Genomic DNA, 13,993 nt, shown 5'->3' on the forward strand with positions numbered 1-13,993 from the left:
TCAGTGACTGATGTTATGTGACATTTTCTCTGTGAATTTATATGGAACTTTTTTCAGAAGAATTGTGTAATGAGCCTCTTAATCATATTTCATGCAATTGGTATTGATGGATATGTTTTTCAGTGTTCAAGAGACTCCAGAGGACATGGCTGGTTGGCTGATGATTGATTTAGGATAGACAGGCTTGAATTGGGAGGGAAACAAAGCTAGTTATAATGAGAACAAGCACATTTTTACATGCTGTAAAGAAACATTCACATATTAAATTGGTTATTTGGATAAGTAGACATTGCACATCTAGAGCATAGTTGATATTTGATGTGGGCATGGTCATATGTCAAAGCAATGTTTTGACTCCTGTTCATAGATTCTGAATGTATTCTTTTTTGTTGTGATAGGTGAAAACAGCAAAGGAAAAATGACATGGCTTATGTAATGAAGAATAAGAACATAAAGCTAAGGACATCCAAAGGTTATTTCAGGAGTGATAGAACAAAGTAGATGAAATAGATTATGATTTATTTATTTAATATTACTGTTACATGAACAGGGAATTGCCATTTTTAATACAAACTGCAAAGTGTAATGTTTTGGCCTGAAAAAGTTTATAGCGCAGATAGAATAGAGTATGTCAGGACTGGATACTTAGTAGCCCAAGTGACAGATAAGCTGAGGTCCCAAATAAGAAAGCATGTGCCACTGATCAACAGATCATTGATGCCAGTAAGATTTCTCACAGGTTTAAAGTTACACATGAAATGAAAACAGTCTTGAAGTATCACATCATAACTGAATTCCCTGAGCAGTGTGGGAACTGATCTGAGATCTCTGAAGTGTTGGTTTACTTTCTTCATGGCTTTTCTGATGCCCGAGATCAGAAGTACAATCAATTTCCCATAAAAAAAGGCTATTGAAAAGATGAATGTAGAATTAAGTGCATTCCCCAAATGATGTGGGAAGTAAATTCGAGTAAAATACTGCCCTTAATGAAGATGCCTATCTCTTTTAAAATGATTTTTAAAAGAACTCAAGCCAGTATCTTTTAATTGTGGAGGCAGAAATTTGAGATGACAAATCAGCTCTTTCCAGAGTAAAACAATACTAGATAGTGTTAATTAGAAAATTCAATGCAACAAGATGAATAGCTAAGGAAAATCTTGGTGACTTCATTGATCAGTTCTTTAGCAATTAATTTGCTAAGTGGAGGTAATTCTGAAGTATCTCAGGACATTATTATTGTGCAGCTAAGTCTGTGGTTGAACAAGAATTTGTGTAGGTCAGAGCTATGCTTTGGTGGGAAGGTCCAAATGTTTGTTTTGTGTTATAGTAGACTCGGATCTAGGGCTGCTGGTTGTTACCAAAGCTGTGTTTGAGAAATCAGAGCGAGGAAATGTTACTCTTAGAGTTACTGTAGGTTGCTGTAGCAAGCTCAGCTTACTTGCCTGTTTTTGAAAGCTTAGCTTTCTTTTGAATGTTGCATTTAAAGTTGAATCAAACAAAAGTGGAAAGTGATGATCGTCTTTTCACAGTCTTGCTGAGGGAACTTTGAGATATTGTGGAGGTTATTGCTATGCACTGGTACCATGTACTTCTTTACTCCTAAAAGAGGGAGGGTATTTCCTGAAAGCCTCAGGTCACAGCAAGTAGTTACTTATGATTTCAGTCACAGTGCTGTCTTTTGAACAGCATAAGGTATAACCATTTGTTCATTTTACATAATTTACCTGTCTCCTGACACTGCATTTGTTTTCATTCTGTTTCTTGCCTTTAAAAGGCCACTAAGATATGTGGAATTCACTGGAAAAATTGCTTGTTTAAAGTACATACAGCTTGGTTGAGTTGTTTTGTGGTCGTTTGCTGTGACTGACATGGCTGTAAGGTTGATGTGTACAAATGAGGAAAAGCTCATTACTCTCATGGATATGGAACACCTGAGTAAGTAAGAAAATGACTCAAAGGCAAGGAGCAATTTGTATGTCACCATTGTGACAGTGAGCAATTTGTATTTTGGGGATTTTGACACTTATCTTGTGTGTCTGTTACCCACGTATGTGTTCCTGAAGTGGTATGTTGGGAAGGAGTCCATATATGTTGCTGCAGTGCTGCCTGACTGGTACAATCAATGTGTCTGGACATTTTAACTTATTTGGTGATACATTTAACTGATACAATATTCTGATTTGGTGTTATTTTACAGCTATTGTGCATTTTGTTTTTGAAAGCTAAACTACATGCTGAGCGTGGAAAGTCAGACACAATGACTGTGCTAAACACCTTTTACTTTGACAATTCTACCTGGATGCATCAGATCTGCTCACATCTAAGTCTATACACCCTGTGGTTGTGTGTCATTTAGTTTTGAGCTCTTGTTCACGTCTGTATTCTATGTTTGTAGAAGAAAATGTTTTTACAAAGGTGCCTGTGACTGCTCAGGGCCAAGTTGTGGAACTACAGGTGTGCTCTGTGTTAAATGCTCACCAGCTTGCCACATTTCTTTGAATTCAAGTTTTCAAGAGTCTGAGAATTTTTTTTAAGGCTTGAATATTTTTATCTAAGGACTGTGTGTTTTGTTTTCTTTTTCCTTTGGGATAAGGAAAAAGCTTTGTTCTGTAGCTTTGTTTCTGTTTCAGGCCAAGATTAGAAGAATGGAGGGTTGATTTCCTTCCTCCAGAAAGAGGAGCTATTAAAGTATCTGCCTGCCTCACAAAAATAAGGCCATCCAAATCTGTAGCATCTGAAATAAGTGTGACCTCAGGTGGAATTCCACAAACGGAGTACATCCATTTATGTCAGCATGTTGAGACCTGAGTTTTGGAGCAGTTGCCAAAAAATGGCAAATGGATTGTACTTACTTTGCATTGGGGAATTTGGTTTACTTACTTAAAATCTTAACTGAAATATCAGAATATAAACAATCAATCTATTTACCACAATGTTGCCTAATTATATGATTGGGTGACAGAACGAAATCTGTATTAATAAGAAGCTATAAGAAGCTAGAAAAAATTGTAAGTCCTCTCATCAGTGGGTTTTATTATAAAAGGGATCTTTGGTTAACAGTGGCAACTTGTACTTTCAAGTCTCATGAAGGTCTTGAAGCAGAAATGAGGCATAATCAAATAGATTTTATTTCAAGCCAAGTTGTTTTAAAATAAAGTATAATAACATTGTTGAGTTAAGCCAACAAATAACATTATTAACATTTCATGCTTAGTCAAATTTGGTAGCTTTTCTGATAGGGTTGATTTTGAGTTGTGCATTTGTCCAAATATTTTGTATTTCATTTGTTTTTCTTATCTGCCACTTCTGCATTCACCTGAGATATTTATCTCATTGCCTTGTTTTTAATGTACCCAAGGGAAAAATAAAGTAGGGTAGTAGCCTTGTATTAAAAGCATGACTGATGGATCTATATAAGCTCACAAAACCTTAGAGTATTTTCAGCGATGCATCTGAAACTGGTGTTTAACAGCTCAACCATAACTCATTCTCCAGGTATTGGTGAAGTGTCATATCAGAATGTAATGGTCCATATTTTTTTTTTTGGCTGAAACTAAAATATTCAGGTACAGGAGTGCAAATTAAAGGCTGAGTTTGAGTTCAGCTTCTGCCTGTGGTAGAACAGATTTTTTTTCATGCTGGATTAAACCTCAAAAGCTATCAGGCTAACAAGGAAATTTGCCTGCTGGTGAAGGTAGTGTGGATCAGTGAGCAGTACAAAGTTCATTTAAGTGGGAGATTACTTTCCTGGAGGCTAATCAAGTTCAGTTGAATGTGAACTGTCTGAGGACCATTGCAGGCCTTGTCTTTTGATCAAATTCTTTGGCCTTGTTTCCTGAAAAATAGATGCATTTCCTACTCAGTTTCAAAAACCTTCACAGAATATTTGAGGTGTGACTACTGCAGTGGACAAGGGAAGAGCTACAGACATCATCTATCTGAACTTCTGTAAAGCCTTTTACCCATTCTCCCACAATATCCTTGCCTCTAAATTAGAGAGAGATGGGTTCAATGAGAGGACTGGTAGATGGAGAAGAAAGTGTTTGGACAGTTGCTTCCAGAGGTGAATGGCTTAGAGTCCTGATGGGCATCAGCGACAACTGGTGTCCCTCAGGAGTCTGTACTGGGACCTGTGTTATTTAATACCTTAATCAAAGTGATTGAGTGCACCCTTGGCAGATTTGCAGATGACACCAAGCTGGGTGTTGCAGTTAGCACACCTGAAGGATGGGATGCAATCCAGAGTGGCCTGGACAAGCTTGAGAAATGGGCCCATGGAATCTCATGTGTCTTAGTAAGACCAAGTGCAGTGTGCTGCACCTGGGTCTGAGCAACCCCAGTATTAAGGCAGGCTGGGGGATGGACAGATGGAGAGCAGCCCTGCTGAGAGGGACTTGAGGGAGATGGGAGGCTGGACATGAGCCAGCAATGTGCACTCACAGCCTGGAAAGCCAAACATGTCCTGGACTGCATCCAGAGAAGTGTGGCCAGCAGGGAGAGGGAGGGGATTTTTCCCCTCTATTCTCTTCTCATGAGACCCCCACCTGGCGTGCTACATCCTGCTTTGAGTCCTCAGTATAGGAAGGACTTTGACCTGTTGAAATGAGTCCAAAAGAAGGCCACCAAACTGATTGGAAGAAAGGTTGAGAGAATTGTGTTTGTTCAGACTGGAAAAGAGAAGGTTTCAGGGTGTGTGTCCTTTCCTTATGTAGAGGGACTCTTCAAGAAAGCTGGAGAGGGACTTCTGATAAGGGCATGTAGTGATAGGACAAGGTGGAAGGCTTTCAGTTTAAGTGAAAGAAAGTAGGTTTAGATTAGATATTAGAAGAAATTCTGTACTGAGGATGGCCAGAGAATTTGTGGGTGCCCTAGCCTTGTAAGTCTTCAAGGCCAGGTTGGGTGGGACTTTCAACAAGCTGGTTTAGTGGAAGGTGCCTCTGTGCATGGCAGGGGGTTTGGAACTAGATAATCTTTATGGTCCCTTCCAACCCAGATCATTCTGATTCTCCACAAAGCCACAGTTTTGTGTCTTACTGGCAGCTTCTGATAGCCCACTGCACTCTTAGGCTATATCTGTAGTTATAAATAAGGTGAATGAGGGCTTGTTTTCTGGCCCTAAAAAGACTGGCATAACATGGCTTGTGACAATATGGCTAAACCTCTGTGAACATTTTGGCTTTGTCCATGCTGCCTATTTGGAACAGCCATGGCTTGAGTTATCCCCTGGACCATAGTCTGAGCATTGCCTGGGATAATGCTAGTTGGCAGGGGTCAAAGCTCTGCTAGAGCTGTGCTTCTTATGCTCTGTGGGTGATTATGGACAGTGACTGAGTTAGTTGTCTGATCCTGCTGAGTTTACTAAGTTATGTGTAGTAATAAACCCTGTGTAAAGACCATGTTGGAATCTCTGTGTTAAAATAATCTCCTTAAGGTAAAGTTAGTAAGTGTAGATAGAAGTCATATAGGAATGATTCCTGGTTTACAGATAGGATTCAGTCAAGTGTTTCTTTGTATTTGTAAGCTTAACTCATTGTGTGGAATATTATCCCATGACCAGAATAAGAGCTGTGTTAGTAACCACACTGTCTTTAGGTGGTTCCTATGCACAGCTTGTGACACAAGAAGACACAGAGCATCTTTTACCTCTCAGCATTCCCAGCCTTTCTGCAGGCAGTCGGTGTCGGGGTTGAGGGTACAGAAGGTGTGCAAATCTACCCCTTGGCAGACAGGTGTTCCTTTGAGACTTTATTCTCTTTATTCAGGAATTGGTGTGTGAAAGGAATATTTTCCAAAATATTTATCTAGTAGTGAATTTCTGAGACGAGAAGTTTATCTCTCCCAGACAGCCACTGCAGGTCTGCTTTTCCAAAGAGGAGGTGGCTGATGAGTACCTTGCAGCTCCTGGCAAACTCTGAAACCTCACATTAGCTATTAGATGACAACAAAATATTACATTTTTAATGGATAAGAAAAGTGGCTGAATTTGTTAGAAGTTTGGGGTTTTTTTCTCCTGAGGTACATTTAATGGCTGTGTCTTACTGTATTTGTTTGATAAAGTTTTAAACTATTTATTGCTTCTTTTCTGTTGCCAGTTTGGAAGAAGCCCTGATATCACTTTAATTCAACAGAAATTGCAAAATCAGAAGGCATGACTGTATGATAAATGTCATTCTTTTTTATATTGGATGATTTCCAGGAAACATATTTATGCCAAATTATAGTGTTTTAATGATGAAAAGTACTAATATTTTCTGAAGAAATTAACTATTTGCCAAAAGCACTCAGTTCTTGAAGTCACCTGAGTCTAGGTGAAAGATGGAATAGTTTGGGTAAAGATGATGTAGTCATTCATATGTGCTAAATGGTTAGAGAGGGTAGGGCTTGTTTTTTTCCTTTCAAATTCAGCACTGCTTGGTGGACAGGTTGCACATATGAAATCCAGTGAGCTCGTTGACTGATACTCAGCTTCTGCAGGTATCAGCCAGAGTATAGAAAGAAGGTAGCAGACACAGTTATATCCGTGAGTGGGGCTTTATTACTGGAGTTCCCCAAGGTGTAGTCTGGTAGCCTCCCTAAAGACGTTGAGTAAAGCACAAAACCTACCGGGGTTAAGTTTAGACTTTCTTTAGTAGTAGCAGATGGCAGAAGTGTTCAGTTTATTTGTTCACAGTTTACGGTTTAAAAACTCTGAGTGGTCTATTTTGTTAAACAAGTGTGAGAGGGTGTCAAAGAATGGAGAATGGGGCTGATAATTAGGGAAGGAGTGGTAAGCAGAGGAAATGCAGCAGGAATGCAGGTTGGGAGGGAAGAATGAAGGGCAAAGAAGTTTAATGGGGATGAGAAGAAAAAGATTCTCACAAGGATTCAAGAGACTGAGTATGATTGCTTCATTCCAGGGAGACACTGAAGACAAATGATCTGGAAAGTAAGGCTGGATGAAGGGGAGAGTTGCTCTCCTCAGTGGTATATTCAGGGAAATTCCATAGCACCTTGCCTGTCTTCAGTTTAGACTGTATGGTATGAGAAACTGAGGCAATAGCAAATAAAGAGAGGTTGTAAGTTTGGTTGTCTGCATCTCCATCATTCCACTTCATTTAATAAATTGACTACTGCATTGCTCATATTCCAGTCTGAGATGCTGATTTGAAAAGGATTACTTATAAAAGATGCTTTTAACTGCCCCTTCTAATCAAGTAATTGTGTATGGCTTATTGCTCCTTATATACAGTGATACTCTACATAAGTATTGCTTTTAGTGGTGCTTGTGTAGATTATTCTTTTCCCAGAGTCCATTTACCTTTTTTATTGAATGATACCTTATTGTGTGACTGTTCTCACTGATTTCACCTGAATGACTTAATTAAGAAGTATATATATATTAAAGAAAACGATTTCTCTGTTTATCTACAATAAGTTTTTGTATTTCTTTAATGATAAAAGGACTCAGTTACAAGATTGATTGCTGTGGTGTTACTGAAAACTTAGTATAGATCTCATTCTGACTCTCAAGGCTGCTGTTACTTGGAATTTTTATCCAAAATTTCTTAATGGCATTTCTGTTTTTTCCCATAGGCAATGTTCAGTCTCTGCATGGTTGAGAGTGAAGCTGATGAGGTGAATTTACATGGTGTCACAAGCCTTGGTTTAAAACAAGCCCTGGACTTTGCATATACTGGACAGGTATTGTACAGTTCTTCAAATTAAGAGACACCGTCAAAAGCAACTGCATTAAAAACTGAGTATGACATTTTTAGAGATGCTAGAAAATATTTTTCTTGTGCAGTGCTCAGTACAAGCTATTTTGATTTAACAGATCTTAATTTTTGTGTACTGTGGTGGATTTTTTCTTTAGATGGATTGTTTAATAAAAACTCTGCTTTATGTGCATCATTGTCAGGTAGGAAACCATGTAGGTCTTGCAAGCCCTTTTTATGGTTCCCTGACTATTCATAAAATCTTAATGTGAGTTGAATCTCCTTGCTAAATTAAATTTAAAGAAAAGTGTTTCCCTTATAATAAATATTTATCAACTCTGCTGTGTTTGACAAATTATATAATTGAGGGGAAAAGTAGTCTCTTATTCTCTGGACAGATGAAGTTGAGGCATCTGTAAAAGCTTATAGGTACCTTACATCTTCATTTTGGCCCATTCATTATGATACTTCAGAAAATGAAGAGTGATGCTCCTTTTCCCTCTGCCTCTTACCAAATAAAAGCCCCCCAAAACAAAAACAAACAAACAAAAAAAAAAAAGAAGAAAAAAAGAAGTATTTATAATGTGGCATATCTCTGCACTGCATGCTTGGAGAATGTTGCTGTGTGACTTTGTCTCAGTTCAGAGTTCATGGATAGTGAGCACAGAACACTCAGCTATTTTTGCTTTGGACTTGAAAATTCTAGATAACCAAACTATTTCTGGAATATCACTACGGCAGTTGAGTCCATTGACGCACTAGTGACGTTTATTAGTTAATTTTGAAAAGGAAGGCTTAAATCCCTACTATGATATTCTGAAGAGTTGCTGGGTTATAAAAATTTAAGGCATCTGCTTCCATACTGTGAATTGAGTATATGGCCTTATGTGGGGTTTTTTGTTTTTTCATTTTTATTTTTAAAGGAAACTAAGTAGAAGTAAGGGGAGAAAAAATTAAAGGGGCTGTTTTTGTCACCAGCTCAGAAAACAGTTATGCTTTAGCATTGGTCTTGGAGACTAGCACTTGAATTTCTTTGAAGGAAAATTGAGTTTATGCTGTTTTGGAAAACATTGTTTATTCAAAGATATCTTTGTTATAAATGATAAACAGAGATGCCATACTATATTAGTGAATTAGCTACATGACTTGTCATTGGTATGCTTTTCTTTCTTTCAGTTGAAAGCTTTTGTTAAAAATGGACTGTCTTTGATTGAAATGAAAATGTTAGGTACCTATACATCGTCATATTAGAAATTTAAAACTAAAGGTTGATTATTCTGAAGAGAAAACTCTGGTTAAATGAAAGTATCATTTTAGAAGATGGCTTGTAATTGATCTCTATCTGATCCATCTCATATGCTGTGATTAGTGGCATTCCCCATCTTTCTGCAAAATTCAGTCTAACAAACCCATGTAAAATACATTGGAAACCTTTGAAAGGATGAATGTGGCTTTTGTGTAACCCAGCAAATGACCCCAGATTGCTTCCAGGATAATATCTTCAGATTCCTGGGAAATATGTACCTTCTGTCACTGGCCCTTTAGATTTTTGAGTCTCTCATTTTCAGGCATAACCTACTTTGAATAAGTGAGTGGGTTTCCTGAGTTAAATATAGATGTGCACGTATGTAGCTGCTCATACATAGAAGTGATTATAAGGCGAGGCTGGCTCTGTCGTGTCTGTCAGATTCACCAAGTGCTTCTTGGATGCACAGACAAATGAGAAGGATTCTCTAAGAGTTGTTCAAAGATGCCTTTGAAGCACAACTCAGTGAAATGTGGGTCTGAGAATTAGCAGTGTCTCGTTTCCCTTTCATCCTTGGAATTCTCTTCTGGTACTTGTTTGTATTGAGCATTGCTGGTGTTCAGACTCAGACTGACAGAATCTGGGTGAGCATTTCAAGGTAGTGAGTGGGAGTAATCCACAAAGGCTATTAATAAATAACTGGATTACTCCATGCTTATATCAGAGTCCTGAAAACAGAATTGTCTTTAGCTTGGTTTGCAAACTCTTCTTGTTTATATAAGAGTATTTCTCAATAATCTGACAGTCACTCATGCCAAATACAACCTTATATTGCTCTGAAAATATGGGGCTATCAAGATGTGAAGTGCCTCTTAAAAGTCAAAACAATGAACTCTCTATCTCTCTTTTTTTTTTTTTTTTTTTTTTTAAAGCAGACTTGGCCAAAATGTTAGTTCAAAAAATTGCTGTTTGCCTAGGCAACACTGTGAATCTCCCTAAAATATCCATGTCTAAACAGATAAGTAATTAGTTGCAGCTTCCTTCTCTTTACTTGTTTAATATACTACATTTCTATTTGGCACATTAAATTTCAAATTGAGTGCAGCTTTCTGTGTAAACTAATATGCTGGAGACATCTGGTGGAAATATTTAATATTGCACAACAGCAATATTTGGTGTCTGCAGTTTTTGAAAGTTATTAAAATGAAGAAATTTAATTTTTAGAATGACCATGAAATCTGTAATTAAACTCTATTATCCTTGCCTCTTTTTGTTAATTTGAAATCTTCCTGCAGACTTCAAATACAACTTTCATCTTCCTGTCCACTTCGGCAGACAGTACCTTATTGTAATTACTGTTGAAAATATTTTGCTTTATAGGAAAAGTTGATTGTTCAGAAGAAAAGAATATATCAAAATTCAAATTAAGTATAAATAATATAACTCCAACTGAACTAATATATAACAATGGTCCTTAATAATTACAAAGAAAGAAATTTTGTTAGAGAAATAAATAAAAACTGACAAAAGGAATGGCAGTAGACCTTGATTTTGTTCTTTGCGTGTATGTTCTCAGTAATACTTTAATAATAAAATCTTCAGCAAAAAATGTCTTAGATATATTTAATCTTGTCCATAGGTATTTTACTATGTAATCCACATATTCAGAATTCAGAGATACAGCTCTTCTCCTTTTTAGGTGACTGTTTTCCTGTTGTAGTTGCTGTATCCTTTCTTCCCAAAAGGGCTTTTAGATCATTCTCTCTATTACTTCATAGCAGGCAGTGGTAAGGCCAGGCCAGAGTCTCAGTGAGTGGATTATTCTCCCTTTCTTCTCACAAGGGCATTTTGTGAGTGTCAGATGTGCCTTGGAAGGGAGATTGATCAAGTTACAAATCAATTTACAAACTATCTGTTTTAGAATACTCATATAGAGAAGCATTTCCAGGCAAAGAGTTTGGAGCTCACAATTCCTGCTGTCAAAATAAGAGCCTAAGTCACCATGTCAGAGACTCGTGGGCATTGTTGTCTGCTCTTTTTGACTACCTTTTAAAAATTTTAACTAATTTGTTAGAAAGAGACATAATCTTGGAGGAGTGGGATAGCCACTAAATAGGCCAGTGTAGTTGGCTGGTAAGTCAGGGGAGCACTGGCTTTAATTTGCAGTGGATGATTGTGATCCTAATTCAACAAAAATACAAAATAAGTCCCATGCATACTGAAATGTTTCTTACTTGGATCTTTTTTCTTTGTTAACATATGTTCCATCCTGTGTCTTTAATCTATGGCAACAAATATTTTGTCTTTAGATAGAATTTTATTTGAGGACCTGAAAATACATTACCAAAGCAAGAAATCTCTGTGTTTATTTTGTTGCATCACGGTAGGAAATCATTTGGGAGAAAATAACTTTCCAGTGATAGCACAGCACTCTAGTGGCTTCTTAGTACTTAGTACCAAGTTCTCTTAAGTGTCATTTTTCTAAATGGCTGGTCTGTTTTTTCCCCTAAACTCTAATACTTTGTTTTTGTATTAATAGAAATTACATCTTCCCTAAGTTATAATATTATCCTGAATTAGTAAAGCAGAAATTAGTGAGGAAGAATTAGTGGGGAAGCCCTTATAAATGAGGATTTTATGTTCAGCTCTTTTTCCCATAGTGGATTTTGGGGTAATTTGTCCTTTGATGCCTTCTTAGCCCAAGATTAACATAGCCTTACTTCCTAACTATGGCATGTTGAAATGTTTCCTTTTAAAAAAGCACCATACAAAGTTGCACTTACAATGATTCAAAAATAGGCTACAAACTTTGTTATTACCATATTTAACAGGTTTTCTTTTACTCACAAAATGCTAATGTAGCAGCAGTGTTTCAATAAAGGCAATATCAGTATATTATTCCAGTTACAAATCTAGAACTTCATTTTATTTCCAGGCATGCTGCTCCCAATATTACTTCAATGCATTTCCAGTGTGATCCTATTTAACTATTGCCTTTACTTTGTATTCAGTTAGTTTGAGACCTGTCATTCTCTTAACAGCTATTATTACTTTACCAAACAGCTTTCAGGAATTGGTAGAGTACCATCATATGATTTTTCAAATTAATGCACACAAACCTCTGATTAGTTAAAGTATTATCTTACAGCTCCTTTTAAAAATTGTTCATTTAGCTTTGTTATTTCTTTAAAAAAGCCATGAAAGAGTAAAAGATCTTAGATAGTAAAGAAATAGTAGAAATAATTATTATTTCTAAGTACAACTATTTCTCCTTATGATTTTTTTGATTCCTTTGTAGAATCTTGGCTTTCATTTCTCATCTGCTCCCCTCCCCATCTGATGCTGGCAGTTTTTCTAATGATCAACCAGTATTTCATCTGCCATTTTTAGTTAAGACCAAGGTGAGGCAGCTGTCAATATCTTAGTGCTCCTTATTGTGTTGATCCTCTCTTGTGGGTGGAGGTGTATTGCAAAGCTGTATTGTGATGGTTGATTTTCTTGGGTAAGTGACCCGCTGCATCCTGTGCACAGCAGTTCCACTGGCTGCTTTTAGATTAAAATGATTCAATTCAATTACCTGCTGTCCCTAGCAAAAGGGAATTCAGCTCTTTTCTACTGGGGGACCATATGCCAAAGTGATGGATAACTGAATACAACAGGTCTGTGTCTTACTGTAAATACTTAACATAATTTTTCAATGCAATTTCAAAGCAAAAAATATGAATTTGATACTTAGATTTGGACACTTCATTTTTTCACTTCTCTCAGGATAATATTTTTTCTGTATTTAGCACTAGGGTTTACAGCTGCTAGGTCCTAGGTACCCAGTTCAGCTGCAGATTGCCTAAAAGGCTTAGACTAATACAGAGCTTTAATTAACTCACTTTATGTAGTTAATTGTAGAGAAAATTGAATATTTCACTTTTTTTGCCCTGGACAGGAATTTAGCTAGGGACAAGACAGCTTTTGTCGTGCTGAAAGTGATTAAAGTAATGAAACACCTTCTCAAAGAGTAGTGCATTTGCTTGGAGTCTTGCTTATCCAAACCCTCTTTAATTATAGTAATGGTACTTAATGGTGGTGTGAAGCTATGTCAGGGAAAGTTCAGGCTGGCCATGATGAAAAGGTGTCAGGTCACTGGAACAGGCTCTCCAGGCAAGTGGTCATGACACCAAGCTTGTCAGAATTCAAGGAATGTCTGGACATTTGTTTAGTTTTGGATGGCCCTGCAATTAGCAGGGAGATAGGACTAGATGATCTTTATGGGAGCCTTTCAAATTGAAATATTCTGTGATTTTATAATGTGTATGCTGTGCACTTAACATGGGTTTTCTTCTAATTTTCTGGAAAAATATTATGATGCATCAGAGAAATGCTGGTCATGATGCTTTCTGGCATTGGCTAATGAGACATCTGGATTTTATAGCAAGTGCTACCAAACATTGTGTGCCAGGGCTTTGGGCAGTTGCCTGCAGGGGACTAGAACATTCTCTCCTCACTCACTTTTTTTGAAGCAGCACTTGTCAATGTGCAAGGAGCTCAGTATTCAACTGAATCATGAATGAGCAGGGAGACAGGCAGAAGTGCTGTCTGGTTGGGAGTGAAATGCAATCTAAATGATTTTAAAAGAAAAGTTAAGGTGTTTGATTGCTCTTAAGCACATGGAATGATCTCCATCAGGCAAAAACAACTGATACTTGTGTTTGATGCCTGTCTTGTTTGAGATGCTGATCACTGCAAGGGGAGTCAAGGAGGATTTTTTTTTTTTTTTAATCAGAGTGGCAGGAATCTTAGAAATTCTTTTCTTGTTTTCTGTGTTAAATTCCATACAGTTTACTTTCTAGAATTTTCTGACAGGGCTGCATCTTTCCTTATTCTTGGAAAATGGCACTTAGAACTTGGTATTAAGCACTAAGAAACCACTTGTGTGCTGTGCTGTCTTTGGAAAGTTATTTTCTCCCAAATTAAATATGGCTGCATATTTTCTTACTGTTACAGCATAATACTGGTGTATTTTTAATGTGAATCATGCCACCATCTCACTTTTCCATTG

At 37.2% G+C, this 13,993-nt stretch overlaps 1 protein-coding gene across 1 annotated transcript in view; it reads left to right on the plus strand.

Moving 5' to 3' along the window:
* Nucleotides 1–13,993, plus strand: part of KLHL32 (kelch like family member 32) — a 119,196-nt gene that overhangs the window by 38,676 nt on the left and 66,527 nt on the right. Inside the window, exon 4 of the mRNA XM_059468336.1 lies at nucleotides 7,573–7,680. Coding sequence (XP_059324319.1) covers nucleotides 7,573–7,680 — 108 coding nt within the window. The remainder of the gene's footprint in view (nucleotides 1–7,572; nucleotides 7,681–13,993) is intronic.

Source organism: Ammospiza nelsoni, chromosome 3 (assembly GCF_027579445.1).
Source record: "Ammospiza nelsoni isolate bAmmNel1 chromosome 3, bAmmNel1.pri, whole genome shotgun sequence".
Taxonomy (NCBI): domain Eukaryota; kingdom Metazoa; phylum Chordata; class Aves; order Passeriformes; family Passerellidae; genus Ammospiza; species Ammospiza nelsoni.